Below are 21,791 nucleotides of genomic sequence, written 5' to 3' on the forward strand. Positions count from 1 at the left end.
ACTTGAACAGTGAACAGTGATACGCTGTATTTATTGTAATAGTTTGCAATGTTTGAAACCATTTATTGTTTTTTTTTTTGAAGCGTTGAGCTAATTTAATCTGAGTGTTTCTGAAGCTTTAAAAAAATGTTCTATTCTTGGTTGATCTTCAGCTGTAGCTTTGACTTCATTCAGCCTGTACACTTTGTGTCAAGATGTAATTTTCTGAGTCTCTTCTAAACCCACCCACCTAACATCCATCCATCCATCCAATTTCTAAGCCGCTTCTCCGTCAGGGTCGCGGTCCCACCTAACAGCAAGTATGTAATTATAGATCTATGTGCATCTGTTCTTCTGCTCCTCTCGCGCTCTCCTAGTGTGCGATGAAAAGCATGAGAAAGACACACACTGCGAAATAAATACTGCTCTACAGTGCAGAGCAAATGTCAATGGCACCATTATTTGATTCAAAATGGCCATTAAGCACACATTAGCCATTATTCGTGAGTTGTTTCCGAGGAGACGAGATAATCCACTTGCATACAGAAGAGGAAAGTCCAAGGAAAATAAGTGAAAAAAAACAGGAGTTTCCAGAAATGAAGGTTGAGAGAAAACAGAACTTCTAACAGCTGTGCATGACCTGACTGACCACCAAAACTGTCCCCATCAGATGAATAGCACTTAAAACTTTCATCTCTTGGGAAACTCAAGCTAGACTTGTTTCAGACCTGAAAAATAATGCAAAGATGCTTCCGTCAATCCTTCCACTGTGAGAGGACAACTCAACAGGTCTGAAAGGACGTGTAGCTGTAAAGAAGCTGCTACTGAGAAAAAGAACTGGACAAAAAAAGGAAGAAAATTTGCTGCTGGTGTGCTCAGAACATCGGTTGGGGCTTATGTGAAATTTTCTGTTAAATGTATTCAGTGAAAAATGATTTGTACTTGGTTAGAAATTGATAACAAAAAGGGTCTCTGACTTTTACACAGTACTGTATATAAGTACTGGCAGACATCTGGTTGCACTTCATAGTCCTGAGGTATAAAAGCAAATTGCACTTATTCTATTATGAACGGAAATTTGGCTTCATTCACTCTCCACCTGCACAGTATTACTAAATAAACATGCTAAACCTTCTTCATCGCTGGTGGTGGGAGTGGGGCTGTGTTAATTACTTACTGGCACATTGAATCATAGAAAACAGGCATTTGCTTGGTTTTAATGAGACACAATGATGGATGGAGTTTGTCGTTGATAGGGTGTCAAGTATTTCGTTTTCATGTACCTATAGAAACATTCTAAATAAAGAAAATCCCATTAAAAGTCCTGTTGAATGAGCAGCGTGCAGCTTTAATGTATGTAATTATATAGAAGCTCAGTGCATGTGCATACTTACAGTACCACATAGTACGCAGCTGCCTCACACTGTACGCATGGCATTTGTATTTGGGTTCATTGAGTTTTGATCCAGGTGTATTAGACATAATGATGGATTTCTTGTTCCACTTGTTCCATCAGTTTCTTTTTGAAAAAATAAACCACTCCATGGCACAATCCCATTTCTTCCTTTTACCCCTACCCCTTGTTTTTGAGTGTTACCCTAATCCCTTAGAACTGAGTTGCAAGGTTCCATTAAGGTTCCATTCCACCTTAAATGGTGCAGCAATTGCATTCTGGCGCTTCATGAGTCAATACTGCTGGACTATTTAAGGTGGAACTAGCTAGCTAGCTAGGCAGTATTTATGCTTTCTAAACTGAGTGAATTCAGCTTATAAATTGGCTGTCACATGACAAACGTCTCAGCCTATTGAAAGATACAAAATAAACTCGCACAAGAAAAGACTTAAGTCAACTGAAGGTATGGTTGTCCATGTCCATGTTAGCCACCTTACTTCTGTAAAGAGTGGTAAATCATAAATTAAGTAGACCTGGGGAGTCCAGCCTTATCCACAGGGAGCCAGCGTGAAAGCAGGAAGCCACCTGATAATGTCTGAAGAGCAAGACCAACTGATTAAACTAGCAGAATCAGCTTGCTTGGAGTGAAAACCTGCAGCCACACTAGTCCTTTGCAGATAAGACTGGACAGCCCTGAAGTAGACAAGACCGCATGGTCCTATGACGGTAGAACATACATCTGAAGACAGATCAAAGGTTATTAAAAATATTTAAGCAATTCTACCTTCCAGAGCCAATTCTAGCTTTGACTTAAACAAGACACCGTTTGAACTAAGCCTTCTCTTGTAGTTTTATTATACAAAATATCTAAAAAAAATGATCAAATTTACAAATAATTACAGCACATTAACAAAAAAAATTCACACATTCATACATCTTGACGGGAGAAAGGAGCTCGGGGGACGGTGAGTGGTCGTGTGCTCTGCCTCAGCACCAGTGGTTTGTAGCTCCTTACTGGGTTTGCTCTGAACCTTGTAGCCTAGAAAACAGACTTATTACATAAAATAATTTCCAGTAATACAAGTCAGCAGCTGACAGTCATGTCTTATAAGAAGTTCAACCTCACTTACTCATGCCATATAATACATATATTTATACCATTAAAAAAAATACACACACACACACACACACACACACACACACACACACACACACACACACACACATCAAACTTCTGTGAAATCAAACCGTACACTTGGGAAGCAACACTGATTGACAATCAATCAATTTCACATGCGCTACCAGGAGACAGGCCAGTACACCAGGAGACATGGAGGAGGCCATAGGAGGGCAACAACCCAGCAGCAGGACTGCTACCTCCGCCTTTGTGCAAGGAGGAACAGGAGGAGCACTGCCAGAGCCCTGCAAAATGACCTCCAGCAGGCCACAAATGTGCATGTGTCTGTACAAACAGTTAGAAACCGACTCCATGAGGATGGTATGAGGGCCTGACGTCCACAGATGGGGGTTGCCCTCCATGTGCGCCAGAGGTAGCCTGATTGCCATTAGGTACCGAGATGAGATCCTCAGACCTCTTGTGAGACCATATGCTGGTGCGGTTGGCCCTGGGTTCCTCCTAATGCAGGACAATGCTAGACCTCATGTGGCTGGAGTGTGTCAGCAGTTCCTGCAAGATGAAGGCATTGAAGCTATGGACTGGCCCGGCCGTTCCCCAGACCTGAATCCGATTGAGCACATATGGGACATCATGTCTCACTCCATCCACCAACGCCTCATGCACCACAAACTGTCCAGGAGTTGGCGGGTGCTTTAGTCCAGGTCTGGGAGGAGATCCCTCAGGAGACCATCCGCCACCTCATCAGGATCATGCCCAGATGTTGTAGGGAGGTCATACAGGCACGTGGAGGCCACACACAATACTGAGCCTCATTTTGACTTGTTTTAAGGACATTACATCAAAGTTGGATCAGCCTGTCGTGTGTTTTTCCACTTTAATTTTGTGTGTGACTCCAAATCCAGGCCTCCACTGGTTAATAAATTAGATTTCCATTGATGATTTTTGTGTGATTTTGTTGTCAGCAGAACAAAGTATTCAATGAGAATATTTCATTCAGATCTAGGATGTGTTATTTGGAGTGTTCCCTTTATTTTTTGAGCACTGTATATATGAATAACAAGTAGTTTATCAAGCTCCATGAGAAACATTGACCTAATTTATTAGATGTAGAATTGACATTTTCTTACACATCCTGCTACATGCATCATCCATTCACAGCTTTTTCTTTTTTTTTTTTAAAAGACTTAATTTAAGCATTTGAAGGAAGCTGAGCCCTTAGAATTCTCACAAAGACTACAAAAAAAATTAACCCTTCATTGGGCCTCTAGCCAAGAAAAACAGCCTACCTTGGTTGCATCCCTGATTTTTAGACACATCTAAGGTGCAAGAGCATAAATACTATGAGAAATTTACACAAAATAAGAAATGAAGCCTGTGACTAAACCAACCAAAGCCCGCTGACTTTCCTCCATGTGCCTCAGCTCCTCCAGCCTTTTTTCTCGGGCAACTCTTTGCCTGGTGTCACGTTGATCAAAGGAGAAGGGCTGTAGCCGAGTCAAGCTCGATCTGTCCAGGTGCCTCCACCTTCAAGCCATAAAAGTAAAAAGAAACATGCCATTTTCAGTTCAAAGAGAACACGACTTTAATACCAATTGCCTGCTCTTCGGCCACTGTGTGCGCAGCACTCAGGCCAGAACCCTCAGCCGCTCTATTGAGAACTAAAACCCACGGTCCGAAAGTACAATCTGTGATCGGACACATGCTGAGGCACAAATCAAGCGTCCATATCAGAAAACCCTGAGAGTTCCAACCCCTTAATTTGACTTTATTCTTAATATAAATGCCAAGTTGGCTTCTTGTGGATTTGGCCTACATCTGGATAAATTACAAATACGCACCACAGCACTTTAGAGCAGCTTTAGCCCTCCCATTTCTTCACAATAGACATTCAGTTTGAGCAAGTGATTAGATTTGATTGAATAAAAATGAACAATTGGATTGTAACACTGTACATTAGCAAGAATCCATCACTTACTAATATAAAGTGAGCTGAAAAAACATGTAACTGCATTAGATCAAGTAAAACAATAATGAAGTTGACCTGTTAATTCTAGAGACACATCCGAGGGAGTTTACTATTTAAAAATATCATTGTTACATGTGAAAATACAGCTCTTGCATGAAAAAGCTGAGTTTTATACGCGTGCAACCTGATTTAGTGCTACTATCAGAGACCGTAGCCTTCAGAGACGCTAACCCGAGCTGCGGTGGTGAAACGGCCGCTGTATGGGGAGTTGAGCGGGCGAGGTGGATGGTTCGGTCGGCTGGTGAAGAAGGAGCACCGTGTGACCCACCTACAACCACACAAACCACCACTGAGACACTGACCACCCACAAAAAGCGAATGACTTGTATCATACAGTAAACTGAGCTAACTTACTTCCATTCCTCGGCAAGGGACGGACTGCTGCTACATTACGGTGACCCGAGCTGGGCACCCACTGAAAGTTCTGCTTGTGCAGCTCATTTGTTTCGGATTTTTCTTCTGCGTGAAAGAAAAACACGGCGATTTCCACAGGTAACGCACTCAAATGAATTAAGGCTAAAACAGACACTGAACACCTTAAGGGCCCAACCTGAGCAGCCGCCCTGGGGAGGGTCACTGGCGTTTTCAGCCATATGCTTCAATATCAATCCCCGCGATCAGCAGCCGCGCGGTTTGATCCTGAACCTCATCGGGATTTATATGTGGAAATGTTCAACAGCGCCACACAGCGGCGCAGCGGTGTAAGCGAGCCAATTAGGCAGGGAAAAATGAAATGTTAAAATAGTTTCTGTTCATTTTCCCAGAACGTTTCTTTAATTTTACAAAGTGGAAGGATGTATTTCACTAAGCAAACAAAGCAATCTTATCTATAAATTTCCTTTTTTCTACAGCAAACTGGTTTTGGGCAGCAGGAGGCGGGCTTTACTGCGAGAGCGCGATGATTGATTGGCGAGGGGAGCAGCTCATTGGCTGTTCGCGCTCACTGACGTCATGGACGTACGTAACGGACCGTTTTAAACTCATAGCTCATAGGTTAAAAGCTCTTAAAAACATAACAGCGGTGTTAAAAGGAATTATGCGTTTCTGTGTTCAGGAAATTACATTCTTTTCCATTAAAATTTTAAACATTTATAAATTATGATTTTGCTCTAACACTTCATATCCACCCATTAATTTTGGACTCGCTCGGGAGCGCCCTCTAGCGTCTGAGAAACCCGGAAGACATAGAGCGCTGCAGTCCTGCGTCATTCTGTAGTCCTAGTTATGCCCATATTAGGAACTCCTTTGGGTACCCCTACTTTGGGGGCAGTCGTGGGCTGGAGTTTAGGGAACTGGCCCTGTGACCGGAAGGCCCTGTGCTGGTTCAATCCCCAGGGCCGACAGTCCATGACTGAGGTGTCCTTGAGCAAGACACCTAACCCCCAATTGCTCCCCGGGTGCCGTGGATAGGGCTGCCCATCGCTCTGGGCAAGTGTGCTCACTGCCCCCTAGTGTGTGTGTCTATTCCCTAGTGTGTATGTGGTGTTTCACTTCACGGATGGGTTAAATGTGGAGGTGGAATTTCCCTGTTTGTAGGATTAATAAAGTATCACTTAAGTTAAGCTCCATTTATCTATGGCCAGAATGAATAGGGTTTTCAAAAAGTCACCTCTATCGCACCGTCTGTTAAATAGAAATGTTCAGAACCCGATACGGTTTGTCCTGTGTACATTTTTCTCCTGCACACCATTGGATCCTCTGAATTACGAGGTTGTAAAGAGTTATAATACTCATATCGCTACATGTGAGCTGACGCTGCCGCACATCAATTTGATGTCACTATGCTACACAAAACTAAGGTGGGCTGAGCTGGTGCTCAGGCGAGTTATTCTATCTTATCGAAATGTTGTACTGTAGCGCATATTTATGGGTATACTCGTAAATAAAACCTCTGGGGGGGATATTTTGATAGCCTAAAACTCCTTATCAAAATTACTACCCGTGTTAAAACTACGAGGCTGAATTTAGCTGCTTTTTTCGCTGCTTCTTGTTTGAATGTTCTCGTTCCACCTTAAGTGGTGCAGCGGCTGTGACTAACCATCTCAAACATTAGCAAGCAAGACAAAATTCTGACCTGTTAGTTCGATGAAATGGCAAAAATAAGTTAATGTTACTCAGCTGTTAAGCATTAATAGTGAAACTTCCCCATATCATGCCTTTCAACCCTCCATGAAGCTGAAGTCAGCTTCTTTTCCACCGGCTGCTTTTTCGAATTTTCCCGTTCCACCTTAAATGGTGTGGCAGTGACTACTGCACCACTTAAGGTGGAATGGGAAAAGTTGAACAAAAAGCTGGCGAATGTCCTGAGACAATGTCCTCCGAAAAATGTTACCAGCAGTAAAATAATAATTAGGATATTCTTAGAGCCTAAATCAGCTGAGCAGGGGGTAATAACCTGCTTAAGGAGGCTGCCTGTCAAATGACATGAATTCAGTGGTCAGTAGCTTTAGCTCACATGGAGTAATATTCATATTTCACATGTTCACAGGACAAAATGTATCGGGTTCTGAACATTTGTATTTAACCCAGGGTGCAATAGAGGAGACTTTTCAAAAACCCTATTCATTCTGACCCGGAGTTCCTAATATGGGCATAAGAACACGGCACCAACTACAAAATGATGACACGACTACAGTGGTCTATTGCAGAGTGGTAATTCTTCTCTCTACAAATTCTCTGTTACAACCTCATATATACCTCATATTGTATAAGTATGACTTGATTTGTGTTTGAGTGGTCTTGGTTGGAAATAAGTGGATATAATGTTTTTGGTCTGCTGTTATTTTTCTGTTATTAAAGAGAGTCTGTGTACAGTATATACTTTATATCTGTATTTCCATGTGTATATGGTTTTAGTCTGCAGTGTTAAGATTGCGGCTGATTAATAACTGAAATACAGTCGGTTTAGTGGCTCATTGTTTTTTTTGTTGACAAGGCCCCAACAAAATTCAGGGCTCATTGAAAAATACAAGTTTCCCACTACCAAATACCACATTTTGGTGCCGTTCATGCGCATGCATCTGCTAAATAAGATATTTCTGACACGACTTGAAGGCAACATAGTGGATGGATTTATGAGGTGCGTGGTCTTTTCCTGTTTCTCCCCTTATATCAAAAACATGACTGCAAAATGCTAGAGGGCGCCCATGAGCGGGTTCTCAATAAAAGGGTGTAAATTGAGGTAAATGGCTAAAAATAAAATGTTACAATAGGTTTTAATAACTTTCCCAGAGCTTTCCTTTATATGATTTTGCTCAAATGTTCCATCTTAACCCATTCATTTTGGACTCCCTCGGGTTCTCCCTCTAGCATTTGAGAACCCTAAAGACATTACAGCTGGGAAGATTGACTAATTAGTAAGTGTGGAGGGTGGAGGATAAAGTTTGGTATTGTTGTGGCTCTACACATACATACTGCTGTAAAAACCTGTCTGAGTAAGATTTCTCTAGAAATTTTATTTGAAAACAACTTCTTTACTTTCTTTACTCTCATTTTCTGAATTTTGGGCACGTTGGGGAGGAGATGCTGGAAGCCCTTTTCCCCCATTAAAAGTCTCTTTTTTTTCTGTGCAGTAAGTAACCCGATCATACAACCTCTGGGAATGCCTGACCGCTAGCTTAACCACTGATCTATAGGCTAATAAATACAACCAAGCTATCATTAGCAGAGTTTAGCACAAAATGAATGCCAGAGACAATCAGAATCCTTTATTGATCCCAGAGGGAAATTGCAGTTGTTACAGTTGCAACCATTTATGTGAAAGAGTAAAAACACTTTAATAATTTAAAACAAACATAAAGATAAATTGCAATATGTACACAAGATTTACGTTCTTATGAATACAGTAAAGTGGCGGTGACTGTGATAATAAATATTAAACAACTAGTATAAGGCAGTTCAAATTATTGTCCCTCTGAGTTATTGCACACATAATTATTATTATTACACATATGAACAGTTTGGTATTGAGTATTGAGTACAGATGGACCACACTTTGTGAATCACACACTGAGGGAGGAGTTATAGAGTTTGATGGCCACAGGTAAGAATGACCTCCTGTGGCGCTCTATGGTCATTTCGGTAGAATGAGTCTTGCTCTGAATGTGCTCCTGTGTCTCATCACCGTGTCGTAGAGTGGGTGGGAGTCATTGTCCATAATGGCCTGCAGCTTAGACAGCGTCCTCCTCTCCGACACTGCCTTCAGCGAGTCCAGCTCCACACCCACAACATCACCAGCCCTGTGGATCAGTTTGTTGAGTCTGTTGGTGTCTGCCACCCTCAGCCTGCTTCCCCAGCATGCTACAGCATAAAGGATAGCACTCGCCAGCACAGACTCATAGAAGATCCTGAGCATAGTCTGGCAGATGTTGAAGGACCTCAGGTGCCTCAGAAAATAGAGACGACTTTGGCCCTTCATGTAGAGGGCGTCAGTGTTCTTAGCCCAGTCCAGTTTATTGCCAATATACACACCCAGATATGTGTAATCCTCCACAGTGTCCACACTGACCCTCCTGATGGGCACAGGGGTCACCAGTGCCTTGTCCCTCCTCAGGTCCACCACCAGTTCCTTTGTCTTTGTCACATTGAGCTGCAGGTGGTTCTGCTTGCACCATGCGACAAAGTCCTTCACCATCGCCCTGTACTCATCCTCATCACCCCTGCTGATACATCCAACTATTACAGAGCCATTAGAAAACTTCTGAAGGTGGCAAGACTGTGCAGTAGCTGAAGTCCTTGGTGTAGAGGGTGAAGAGGAAGGGAGAGAGGACAGTTCTATGTAGAACTCCAATGTTGCTGACCACTCTGTCCAACACACAGTGCTGCAGGCACACGTACTGTGGTCTGCCAGTCAGGTAGTCAACAATCCAGGACACAAGGGGGTATCTACTTACATCACTGTGAGCTTATCACCCAGAAGAGCAGGCCAGATGGTGTTAAATCAGAATCCTTTATCGATCCCAGAGGGAAATTGCAGTTGTTACAGTTGCAACCATTTATGTAAAAGAATAAACACTTTAATAATTTAAAACAAAGATAAAGAGAAATTTGCAATATGTACATGAGATTTAAGTACTTATGAATATAGTAAAGTGGTGGAGACTGTGATAGTAAATATGAAACATCTAGTATAAAGCAGTTCAAATGATTTAAATTATGTAAATTATTGTCCCTCTGAGTTATTGCACACACACAATTATTATTATTACAAATATGAACAGTTTGCTATTGAGTTTTGCACAGATGAACCACACTTTGTGAATCATACACTGAGGGAGGGATACATTACAAGACAATACGTTTAATGTTTGTTACCCTGAACTGCCAGGGTGAGAGGAAGTTCCCTGTACACGAGATTAAAAAATCATGATGTGTTTCCAGGAAACATAATAGAGAACTAGAGTTGGTGGAAGTATTAGAGGAGATTTGTCTTCTCAGGTGAAAGGAATGGGGAAGTAAAGGACTGAACCATGCAAACATTCCCATCATGCTGAACTCTTACCATAAGGGAAACAGTACACATGAATTCAAGCCAGAGACACTGACTGGATCTAAGGACAAAAACACAGGTAAGGTTTCTTGAGTTATTTGTTCTCACTTATTACATAAATGAATGCAAACCAAGCTGTCATTTTGATAGCAAGGGCAGATAACTTTTGTTTTTTAGACATGCACATTATGTGATTGCTTCTGAAGGGAGACAGGGAGGATGAATCAGAGAGGTGGGCTATGTCCAATTGTGCAAACCTTTCAGACAAAATGATACAGTGAACAGCTGTGCTGTCTAGTGGGGGAAAAAAGGCTGGGTCAGCATGATAAAACAACTCTTTCTCTGGAAACGTTACAGGAAAGATAAATTGAAGTGCTGATTCTCTTTAGCAAGCATTAAAAGTGGGCATACCTGAAAAAATCAGAATTTGCCAGTCCTACACTCATTTTTTAGATTTTGAAAATAAAAAAAGCAGATAGGTGTGATATCATTTCTCTCAGTTCGTTCATGTTCAAGCTGCTTACATTGTGAGGTTTTTGTCTAGCTTTATGTTGCCCCAGACTGACAGTATGCCTCTATAACATTTAACATTTGATATGAGGAAGTGCTCTGAACTGTAAGCAGGGAAAACTGATTTTAAGTATAAGCCTGGTGCATTGTTCAAGCAAATGCGGCAGAACTGGTTTGTGGATGCCTGTAGCGTATAACCATTTATTCTTCTGTTTATTATTAACTCAAAATAGGAGAAGTTAATACTCCTAGAGCACATTTATAAGGTCAACGATTTTAAGGATTATAACTAGAATGTGTGAAATGTGTAATATTATCAAAACTTGTAAAACATACATTATCACCATGGGATTGTTTACAATTTGTATTCTTTTAGATTCAAGATTCAAGAGTTTTAATATCATATGCACAGTAGAATCAGGCAGTTACACTGTACAGTGAAACTCTTACTTTGCTGTTCCTCCATTCACCAAATATAATCTTAATATAATCTTAGAATAAAAACATAGAAAAAAACTCCAGCACTCCTCGTGACCCAGAAGGAGAAGTGGTTTAGAAGATGTGTGTGTGTGTGTGTGTGTGGGTGTGTGTGTGGGTGTGTGGGTGTTTAAATTTGAAAGAAGTCAGGAGAAAATAATATGCTAAATATGATGATTATAATCTTTACATAACAGCTCCCACACGGACTCAAAAAGAAGGTCCGGCTTAATGCAAAAAAAATTCTCATTACACTGATAAAGATTTGAGGACAGTAGTCTTTATCCTCAGAAGACAGATTCTTCACCAAGTTTTGACTGAGTTTAAGGACTCTTTCAATGCGCACACAATCATCAAATTCATCTACTTCAAGGAGGGTTGTAAAATGACAGGAATATAGGTGATGTAATTGGCCAGAAAGTTAGTACATTATGTTTTTTTTAGCCTGTTAATGTGAGGCCTTTTGTGGCTATGAGGCCCAAGGCTTAGGGATAAATGTTCATTATGACCTTTAGTTAAGGAATTGTGCCATATTCTGTCGCAGTTGTATTGCACTCCATACCCCCTGTCTTGATTCTAGGATTTTCACTTTATTTTGCTACTTAAAAAGGTACAAATATGCCCCTTTTCTCCAGGAAGGTGATGGTAGGGTACCTTTAAAACTCAATGGACCTCCATGATCATGTTACACTTTTGAGGGGAACATTTACATTGTTTACACCATAGGGGATTTACTTGGACAGTACCATTTTTCAAATAGTGTTGAATGAACAGAGTTTACTATGTCAAAATGAGCAAATGTCTTCTAAAAGTTTTATTTTTGTTCCAGCTAGTATGGAGAAACAGTGGGAGCGGTATCAGCGGAAAGTCTCCATAGCTAAAGAGTTCTGCTTTGACAATTCTCTGGTGTTTTTATGCAAGTTACCAAGAAGGGATGGGGTGCGGGTTGCAGAAGGCCATGAAACTGTAGAAGTCAAACTCCCAGCTCAATGCACTGTCCACCACCTCCGCCTGCAGCTCTGCAGACTCATCCAGGAGACCAGCAGGCTTCCAGACCCATTTGGCCTGCTGGATCCTGAGAAATATACACTACTATACACAAAAGGTGAAGATGAATTTGAAATTTACGATGACTTTCAGGTCCTGCAAACCTTGGATGCACCCTGGTTCCAGGATCCTGAAGGACATCAGACAGTCTGGATCACAGTCTTGGCAAAGCATGGTAACTCAGAGGAGAGGGTGTCCTACCAGAGTTTTCTGGATGAGCTGATTGGTTATGATTTAGACAGTGCAGCAGCTAATCGTTTAAGTGAACTGAGTTTTGCTCGTAGAAAGTTTGTCACACCACGCAAGGAAGAGCTAAAAAGACGCCACCCTGTGACGTATGCCACAGAGCCCTGGACAACTTCTGCACCACTCTCAAAAGACCAGCAAGATCAACTCAAGCGCAAGCTACCAGTAACACTGCACTATAATAGCATGAGCTTTAATGTTAAAGCTGATCTGAGCAATACCCCTTGCGATCTCCTTATGGCCATTTGGGAATCACTGCCATCAAAAGGCCAGTCTTTTGAGAAATGGACAGATGATCATGTTCTCAAAATCTGTGGCAGAGAGGAGTATCTCTGTGGAGACTTCCAACTCTCAGAGTTCCTCTGGGTCCGACACTGCCTGAAGAATGTCCTGGAGCTTCACTTCACAGTGGCTGCTGTCGCATCACTTCCAGATGATTCAGTGAGGAAGGAATGCTGGCGTGAGGTTGACAGTCTCACAGGTCTCTCTAGTGCCCATGAAGAAATTTCATTTGAGGGCAAGGAAATTGATGAGATTGTAATGTTATCGCTTTGGGATTGTGATAGGAAATTTAGGGTGAAGCTCATAGGATTCGATATACCTGATATGCCGAGTAAAATCCCCGAATTGGTCCATGTGGAAGCTACAATTATTTATGGCAGGAAGGTGGTATCATCGGTTTGCTCTTTGTCGAAGGTCTTTGCGGAAGAGGCTCTGTGGAACACCTGGCTGGAGTTTGATATTCCTCTCAAGGATATACCTCGTGGAGCTAAACTAGGCTTCACTATTAATTCCAGCATGGTTGCCACCCCAACTAGGAAAACCAGGTCCTCTTCTACTGGAGGCAAAGTTTCAGACTTCCAGAAAAGAAAAGGGAAAGTGTTATATTTTGTAAACCTACAGCTGATTGACCACAGGTCTCTCCTTAGCCAGGGGCCACACACATTGCATATGTGGTCTTTCTCAGAACAAGATGAAGAAGCATACACATATGAGGCCGACAAACTCTCTACTGCCACCAACCCTGATGTGGCAAAATCCATGGCAATCACATTTCTGCTGGATCACTACAGCTTTCCTGTTGTTCTGCCCCAGAGCAGGATGTCTTCTGATACCACATGTCCTCCTAGTGCAGCATCTCCTTCATCAGATCCCATCTCTCCTCTTCCTGTGGCTAGATCCAACCCATCCTCCCCAGCCATGACTTCTCCAACAACACCTACAGTCAAAGATCGTCTGAAGAGATTCAGGGAAGAGAGTGTTCGCTATGCTTCAAACCTTCCACAGTTTCTCCGAACTGTAGACTGGTTGACGCCTTGTGCTGTTCAGGATGTTCATTGGCTACTGGGACACTGGAAGCCTCAAGATTTGGAATTACCTGTGGCTCTGGAGCTGCTGAGTGTTGACTACATAGATGAGAAGGTCAGGAGATTGGCTGTTCAAAGGCTGGAGATGATGTCCAATGAGGAGGTACTGAGGTACCTGCTACAGTTGGTCCAGGTAAAAAAAGCTTAAGCAACATATTCTGATGTCTGATGAGTTCTGAGTTTTCTGCAAAGAAAAGCTGTTGTTGCAAAAGTTTTGGTTTAGTGTTAAAAACGTTGTCCAGCATATTTTGAGAGATCGTCATCTTCCGGTATCTCACAAACGTCTATACCTTTTGGCTTTCCAAACTTCCCAAACTTTTTCCATCAGAACCATTACATGAGATGAAACATGTCTCTGCCAGCTAGAGCTGTTTGAGCACTTTCTATTTAAAAAGCTATTTAAAAAACTATTTTAGATCCAAGACAGAAGAATCTGTTTTAAGTGAATCATCTATATAAAAAGCTAATGTGTACATCAAAAAGAACTTTGTGCCTGGTTGAGATTGTAGTCTACCAAAACTTTAATTTGTACATGTACAGATTACACATCCTGCTTTTGTGTTATTTTTTAAGCACTGTTATGTTGTCCCCCGCGACCCTGAGGGAGAAGCGGCTCAGAAAATGTGTGTGTGTGTGTGTGTGTGTTTGTGTGTGTGTGTGTGTGTGTGTGTGTGTGTGTGTGTTATGTTGTCATGTCTTTGCCATAGACCTTGAAGGTAGAGCCATACCATGACAGCTCTCTGGCAAGATTCTTAATCCAAAGGGCACTCAGGGTAATTTACCTTTTCCCCCAAAATTGCTACATTTGAGGCTAATAGTGTAGCATGTTCTAACCTTCAACATCTGTTCAACAGAGCAAGCGTGTCGGGCATTTCTTTTTCTGGTACTTGCGGAGTGAGGTGGCAGGTTGTCCATTTTTTCGTCAGCGAATGGCTGTCATATTGGAAGCTTATCTCCTCGGCTGTGGCGAGGCCATGCTAACAAGCTTTCAGTGTCAAGTTCAAGTTGTCAAGACCCTACATGACGTTGCCATCAAAGTGAAAATGCTATATCCAGAAAAAACATCCCTAACATCATCAGGTAATAAGGACACCATTTCTTTTAAATTTCAAAGAAATTACAGAAAAAAATATATCATTGTTTGTCTGTGTCTATATCAGCTGCCAAGAAACTGCGAGAAATATTGCAGGAGTACAGCTTTCCTCCTGACTTCCAGGTGCCTTTTGATCCCCGGGTCAGAGCAGGAGCACTCCTTGTGAGTTCTGTAGTTTCTTGTTTTAGGAAATTAATTATATTATACCACTTTAACTTTGATAAATCACAGTTTGAAAGAATTTCCAAAATTTAAGAAGGTATTTTCATAAGGATTTTTCTGAGTCTTTCTGAGTTTTTCAAGAGTTAGCTGCTCGTAACCAGACCCAAACCATCCACTTTCACAGTTCAAAGAATGCAAAGTGATGGCCTCCAAGAAGAAGCCTCTCTGGCTCGAGTTCTCCTGTATGGAGTCAGAGGCACCTGCTGGTGCTCCAGTAGGTATAATCTTCAAACAAGGTGATGACCTCAGACAGGACATGCTTATCATCCAGGTAGGCTGTGATTATCAACAGTTCAAAAAGATGCAGTGGATGGTTTTTAAGGTTGCCAGGTGTCTGCTTTTGGATACAATGGTCCTGTTTTCAGTCCTTTTCCAGTTGTTACTTGGTTAGTCTCACTCTAAATGCTAAACTGCTGTACTAGTCCACTCAGTGCATGTTTTTTATCTCCCTCTGTCTCTCTCTCTCTCTCTTTTTCTTGGTCACACTCTGTTGCTTGCTTGATTGGGTATGGGTGGGACAGGTGTGTTCTTGGGTTAAATCTTAAACCATCTATACTGTAAAAGCACAATAAAACATAATTTTTTCATGGTTTTATTACACAAGTTCATTACATGGTTTTATTTAATGAAATCTGAAAACACTACTTCATATGTCCCTGTTTGGTATCACTGTATAACAGAGAAAGACCTACTTGGAGTGTAGAGTTGGACTTGGAGAAAGTGGAGAAAAAAATGAATCTAAATTAAATATTTAAAAAGTTACATGTAATTATAAAATACACAGATGTTATGTTTTCGCAGTGCTAATTCACTTGTATTGGTTGCTCCCTAATATAGCTACTGTATACCTATGAGGTTACTTAAGTCATTTTCATAGCCTGATCCAAAACTTTGGATTCTTTCTCCCACCCTGAGTGTGTATAACACCCTTCATTTTTAGTCTCTTAAAAGGTCACTTTCATTTGTGTTACATTTCATTTTTTTAAGAGAAAAAAAATATTATTCCAGAAGTTTAATAGTTATGTATGATTTTTATATCGCATTTTAGACACTGATGGTGATGGACTCAATTTGGCAGGAAAATTGCCTGGATCTGAACCTTGTGCCCTACGGCTGTATATCTACAGGATATAACATTGGTATTTCAACATACATGTTTCTTTTAGTTTGTTAGTTTCTCTTAGAAGTAAACAGGCTGTTTTTCACTCTTCTAAATGATCTTTTTAGAACTCTTCAGAACTTCACTGTGAGTGGTAGGGGCTAAACTGCGGTAAACTGAATATGTGAATTTATGTAAATGTATAACATCACAAAAATGCAGAATTCAAAACCAGCTGTTTTTTGCATCTTAGTTTTCATACATGGACTGTGGCATGAATGGTCCGCTTTGAAATGTTTCACAGTGTTTACATACTACATTAAATGCTTTTATTTGAAAAAATGAGCAATGTTTTCATCTTATATATCAATATATTATTTTTATATATATATATATATATATATATATATATATATATATATATATATATCACAAGGTCAGAGTCTATATAGAAAATAGAAGTCAGAATAGAGACAAGAGAGTGCTGCCTACAACTCTGATTGCAGTATAACATCTGCATTCTTCTCTAATGCAGGTATGATTGAAATTGTGAGAGATGCTGTTACCATTGCTGCTATTCAGAGAAATCAAGGAGGAACAACAGGAGCATTCAGAAATAATGCCCTGTATGAATGGCTCAAGGAAACGTGTCCCCTACAAGAGAAGGTATAAAGAAAGTTCCTCAGTATAAAAAAATAACGAGTTGTTTTATTATTTTCTTAATTCATCATGATTGTACATCACTTCATCAGTGATGTTCATTGCTGTGAAAAAATATTTGCCCCTTCCCAAGTTCTTCCATCTTTTACATTTTTGTCACACTTCAATGTTCAATGTTCAAAGATAACCCAAAATGCTGTTATGATTTCATTTATTGAAGGAAAGATGCAGTTCATCTCTACCTGGCCCTATGTAAAAAGTAATTTCCTGCTTAGCTACTAAATAAAACATTTAATCTAATTCAGTTGACTGTTGATTCCATTTTACTAGCCACATTCAGACATCATTACTGCCAAACATGTTAAATCTAAACATCACTTAAATATAACCAGTCTGGCAATGTGAAGCAGGCTAGAAGGCCTTAAATAGCAATACATTATGCCCAATGCCAAAGTCACTGAAATCTACCAGTCTGGAAAAAGTTGAGAGTCATAATCCACAAATGGAGAAAACTTGGAACAGTGGTGAATCTTCCCAGGAGTGGCCAGCCTACCATAATTTCACCAAGAGCACATTGCTAACTCATCCAGGAGGTCATTAAAGAACTTGGATAAACATCTGAAGAACTGCAGGCTTCATTTGCCTTAGGTAAGGTAAAGGCACATGACTCTACAATAAGAAAGACACTGGGCAAAAATAGCATCCATGGGAGCATCGCAAGACAAGAGCACAAATGCTCATCTCGCATTTGCCAAAAACATCTAGATGACCCCCAAGACTTTTGGGACAGTATTCTATGGACGGATGAGTCAAAAGTGGAACTTTTTGGAAGACATGGGTCCTGCTACATCTGGCATAAAGCTAACACTGCTTTCCACCATAAGAACATCAAGAAGAATGTCCACCTGTCAGTTTGTGACCTAAAGCTCAAGTGCCATTGGGTCCACAGAGTGCTACTGTATGGCAGTCCATTTGTCATTAATTTCACAAATCTGATCCCTTATTCATAGCACACCCCTTTATGTTTAACTGTAAGCAGTCAGTGCTAATGTCTCAAAACTAATACAGACTTTAACACCCCCCCACCCCCACCCCCCTCCCCCACCCCTCTCTCATGATGCTGCAGCAATACCATGCAATGGAGAAGTTTGTCAACTCATGTGCTGGTTATTGTGTAGCCACATATGTACTGGGCATAGGTGACCGTCACAATGACAACATCATGATAACAAATCAAGGTAAGAAAACGAGTGAGTTCAGGTGACTCTGTTCAACTTTCTGTTTCAATAAATGTGCTTTTACACCCTCAAGCTGTGACATAAATATCTGCTGTTAAAAGTCACAGCTGTGTTAAGAGTCCAGCTGTGTTAAAGGAGCTCCTGCAGAGTTAGAGTACATTAAAGTGCAGCTCTACATGAAATGTGCTAGTATTATATATTATTATGGTTGGCTATAAGAAGAAGAAATGCTAAGACAGTGCTGTGTACAAGAAAGCTCTAAAGAGCACTCAGCCCCATGTGGTGCAGGGCTTGCAAGAAAGACAGAATGGATGTTTTTAACTAAATTGACCAGCATTTGCTGTAATTGCTAGTTCCTAATAAGACCTTTTTGCTTTGGATAATTGACTTGAGCATCTACATTCTTTTTTCTTTTTTCTTGATGTTTTTTTTTCTTCGAAGGGAACCTTTTTCACATTGATTTTGGACACATTCTGGGCAACACCAAGAGTTTTTTGGGTGTGAGTAGAGAGAGGGTTCCCTTTGTCCTCACGCCTGACTTCCTTTATGTCATGGGCAGAGTTAAAGGAGAATCAAGCCTGTACTTCCGCAAGTTTAAGGTCAGTATTTCTCTGGAAACAGAATGTAGGGCATTTACCCACCAAGGAATGGGCACTACAAGACCTCTCAAGTTGAGGTCAAGCCACTCTATTGAGATCTGGGGAATTCAAAGACTAGGAGAATGATGAGAACTTTTTGTCATGACCCTCAAACCATTCCACAATTTGACCAATGTGTGCAGTGTGGCAGGACACATTGGCCTCTTAAAAGGGGCCTTTGCAATCTGGGAAAATTATTTGTGCCTCTGCTCACAGCAAATTTAAAATTTCAGCAGAATTCACTGTGTGGTTTTAGTCTGTTTTTAAACAGACATAAACACAAGAACAGCCACTTTCCCAATATGGGTGGAGACACATAGGCTAGTAAAACAGAGATAAAAAGTTGGCATTTGTCACCAAAGTCAATATGTCCAGACTATTCTTTGTTTGACTGTATAGAATAACAAGATATATGTGTTAATACTGTGGTTTTCAAAACTGGCTTATAAATAGGCTCTAAATAGACCGTACTGTCTTATTGTGTACATCACTGCTTGCTTTTAGTTGCACTGTACAGTGTGGTTAACTGAACTGCTGTATTTCAGTTACTCAGCATGTTTATTCAGTACTCAGGTGAACAGCATGTCAATTTAAACAACACAACTTTATTTGAAAGTATCCATAGACAGAGCTGTCTGTGGAGACTGTTTCACAGCACCTCTGTCGAGCGCAGCCTTTTCACACCTTGTGAGTATATGAATTGTAGGCTTTGTCTGTGCATGATGGTCTACATAAATGTACACCGTGAGTCACCAAAGGACAAGATTTCGTAAATTGCGCAGTGTGTGTCTGGCTTTAGAGAACGTTCAACCCAGTTCAACCAGCCAGTTCAAAGACTCAGGGAAGACTAAAACTCCACAAGTGAGCTCCTCAGATTCATCAGCCTCACAGTGTGATTGCTGCTGTCACTGTGCTGCAGTGGCTGTTGAGACAGAGAGCTGAAATATGAAACATACTTAAACATACTTGACTCACAGCTGGACAGAAGCACTTTTCTGACATGGAACAAAATTCACTCTTTTACACTGCAGTGCTGATGAACAGCATTTAATATGAGCTAGATTTTAATGATTTACGGTTAATTCATTTTTAAGCACACATACAGCAACATCTGAGCAACATTAATATTCAGCATAGATACTGCAGCATCTAAGCAACATTTATTCATATTCAGCACACATACAGCAACATCTGAGCAACATTAATATTCAGCATAGGTACTGCAGCATCTAAGCAACATTTATTCATATTCAGCACACATACAGCAACATCTGAGCAACATTAATATTCAGCATAGATACTGTAACATCTAAGTAACATTTATTCATATTCAGCACACATACAGCAACATCTGAGCAACATTAATATTCAGCATAGATACTGCAGCATCTAAGCAACATTTATTCATATTCAGCACACATACAGCAATATCTGAGCAACATTAATATTCAGCATAGATACTGCAACATCTAAGCAACATTTATTCATATTCAGCACACATACAGCAACATCTGAGCAACATTAATATTCAGCATAGTTACTGCAACATCTAAGCAAAATTTATTCATATTCAGCACACATACAGCAACATCTGAGCAACACTAATATTCAGCATAGATACTGCAACATCTAAGCAACATTTATTCATATTCAGCACACATACAGCAACATCTGAGCAACATATATTCATATTCAAGCACGCATACAGCAATATCTGAGTAGCATGGATATTCAGCATGGATACTGCAACATCTAAGTAACATTTATTCAATTTTAGAAAAAATACAGTGACATCTAAGTAACATTTAGTCATATCCGGCAATACAGCAATGTCTAAGTAACATTTCTTAATATTCAGCACCCATACACTTATACAGTGGTGAAATCAAAGCAACATTTTCAGCACGCATGGCACTATCTAAACATTTGTTGACATTGGCTGAGAATATCAACAAAGTGGCAAAAAGCTTATATCTCATCAGTTATAAAAAAAATTCTTATTCAGCACACATGTGGCAACAGCAGCTTAAGAAAGGTTTCTTCATATTCAGCACATGAATACAATGTTGCACACACCACAGAGCACTGTAGTGAATCTTTATTTCTTTGTAAAGGGGCATTAAGCCAGCCAAGTCATGTATTGATTGTCTGTTGTCATAGGACACGTGTATCCAGGCCTATTTGTCTCTGCGCTGTCGGTCTCACCTGCTGCTTACGCTCTTCTCTCTCATGCTACTGACGGGTATTCCCGAGCTGAATGCAGCGCAGGACTTGCGCTACCTGCGGAATGCTCTGCAGGAGGAACAGAGCGAGGAGGAAGCACGCCAGCACTTCCTGCAGCAGATCGACCTGTGTGAACAGAAGGGCTGGACCGTCCAGGCTAACTGGTGGATTCACTTGATGGCTGGCATCAAGTAGAGTATCAAATAGAGTAGAGATGATTCAGCTTTGACTGATGTGGTTGTGTTAGCCTTTAGATGTGCACACTATTTTTAGTGCATTTCAGCCTTGCTTCTTTAATTCACATTGGTGTTAATGATTTGTTGAACCAAGACCAGCGTAGAATGCCATGAGTGAATGATGTGGCAGAGTATGGTTCTAGCGAATGAGTGTAATAATGAGCTAATTTGAAAAAAAAAAATGCTTATAAATGCATCAAGCTGTTTTCCTCCACAAAGTTATACACCCCACAGTCTAATGCAAGTTTCTACAAATAAAAGCAAATAAGTTTCTCTAAAGGGGACGCCCACTGATACTGCATAATTCAATCTTCGAGATGTAAACAATGGGCCTCATTTACTGCTATGTACTATGTTTTGTTCTTAAATTTGTTCTTGAGAAATGTCCTAAGAAAAAGTCTTTGTTGGATTCATGATGTGTTCTTAAACCACAGTTTTCCCCACCTTTTGTGCTCAAGTGTGTAGATTCTGTGAAACCTGTGTAACTTTTCAAGAATAAATTTCTTCTTAAGAAAGCTTGGTGAATGAGGCCTAATGTCATTTGGAGTGGTCTGATCGAAATAGTGCATTGTAGAGACACTTACCTTCTTTTCAGTGGTGGTGAAAGGAATCACGGCGCAAATATATTTTATTTACAACACAAAACAACCAGTGAACCTACATGAGTCTGCATGTGGGGTTTTATATACAGTACATTTGCTTTGGGAGCCC

General features: G+C 40.6%; 2 protein-coding genes across 2 annotated transcripts; one reads left to right on the top strand and one right to left on the bottom strand.

Annotated features, from left to right (window-relative positions):
* Positions 1–2,197: 2,197 nt before the first annotated feature.
* Positions 2,198–5,175, bottom strand: LOC119263957 (siaz-interacting nuclear protein). The gene is made up of 5 exons (XM_037540822.1): positions 5,087–5,175; positions 4,891–4,995; positions 4,708–4,804; positions 3,899–4,034; positions 2,198–2,411 (listed from the first exon to the last, which is right to left on the bottom strand). The coding sequence occupies exons 1-5, from the start codon at positions 5,127–5,129 to the stop codon at positions 2,301–2,303; spliced, it is 492 nt and encodes a 163-aa protein (XP_037396719.1). The 5' UTR covers positions 5,130–5,175; the 3' UTR covers positions 2,198–2,300.
* A 4,825-nt stretch (positions 5,176–10,000) lies between these two features.
* si:rp71-17i16.5 (phosphatidylinositol 4,5-bisphosphate 3-kinase catalytic subunit gamma isoform) lies at positions 10,001–21,595 on the top strand. Its single transcript, XM_017681534.2, has 11 exons — positions 10,001–10,103; positions 11,841–13,804; positions 14,379–14,444; positions 14,526–14,751; positions 14,832–14,926; positions 15,111–15,257; positions 16,035–16,125; positions 16,621–16,751; positions 17,872–17,983; positions 18,425–18,582; positions 20,782–21,595. The coding sequence occupies exons 1-11, from the start codon at positions 10,022–10,024 to the stop codon at positions 21,037–21,039; spliced, it is 3,330 nt and encodes a 1,109-aa protein (XP_017537023.1). The 5' UTR covers positions 10,001–10,021; the 3' UTR covers positions 21,040–21,595.
* The last annotated feature ends 196 nt before the right edge of the window (positions 21,596–21,791 follow it).

This window comes from Pygocentrus nattereri, chromosome 9 (genome assembly GCF_015220715.1).
Source record: "Pygocentrus nattereri isolate fPygNat1 chromosome 9, fPygNat1.pri, whole genome shotgun sequence".
Classification (NCBI taxonomy): domain Eukaryota; kingdom Metazoa; phylum Chordata; class Actinopteri; order Characiformes; family Serrasalmidae; genus Pygocentrus; species Pygocentrus nattereri.

What these genes read in the sequence shown, in the direction of transcription:
- LOC119263957 (XM_037540822.1), bottom strand. Translation starts at nt 5,129, where the DNA reads ATGGCTGAAAACGCCAGTGACCCTCCCCAGGGCGGCTGCTCAG. An exon ending in TCCCCAGGGCGGCTGCTCAG is followed by an intron (nt 4,996 to 5,086) that starts GTTGGGCCCTTA and finishes TCTTTCACGCAG; the next exon opens with AAGAAAAATCCGAAACAAAT. An exon ending in TCCCTTGCCGAGGAATGGAA is followed by an intron (nt 4,805 to 4,890) that starts GTAAGTTAGCTC and finishes GTGTGGTTGTAG; the next exon opens with GTGGGTCACACGGTGCTCCT.
- si:rp71-17i16.5 (XM_017681534.2), top strand. Translation starts at nt 10,022, where the DNA reads ATGCTGAACTCTTACCATAAGGGAAACAGTACACATGAATTCAAGCCA. An exon ending in ACCTGCTACAGTTGGTCCAG is followed by an intron (nt 13,805 to 14,378) that starts GTAAAAAAAGCT and finishes TCTTTGCCATAG; the next exon opens with ACCTTGAAGGTAGAGCCATA. An exon ending in CATCATGATAACAAATCAAG is followed by an intron (nt 17,984 to 18,424) that starts GTAAGAAAACGA and finishes TTTTCTTCGAAG; the next exon opens with GGAACCTTTTTCACATTGAT.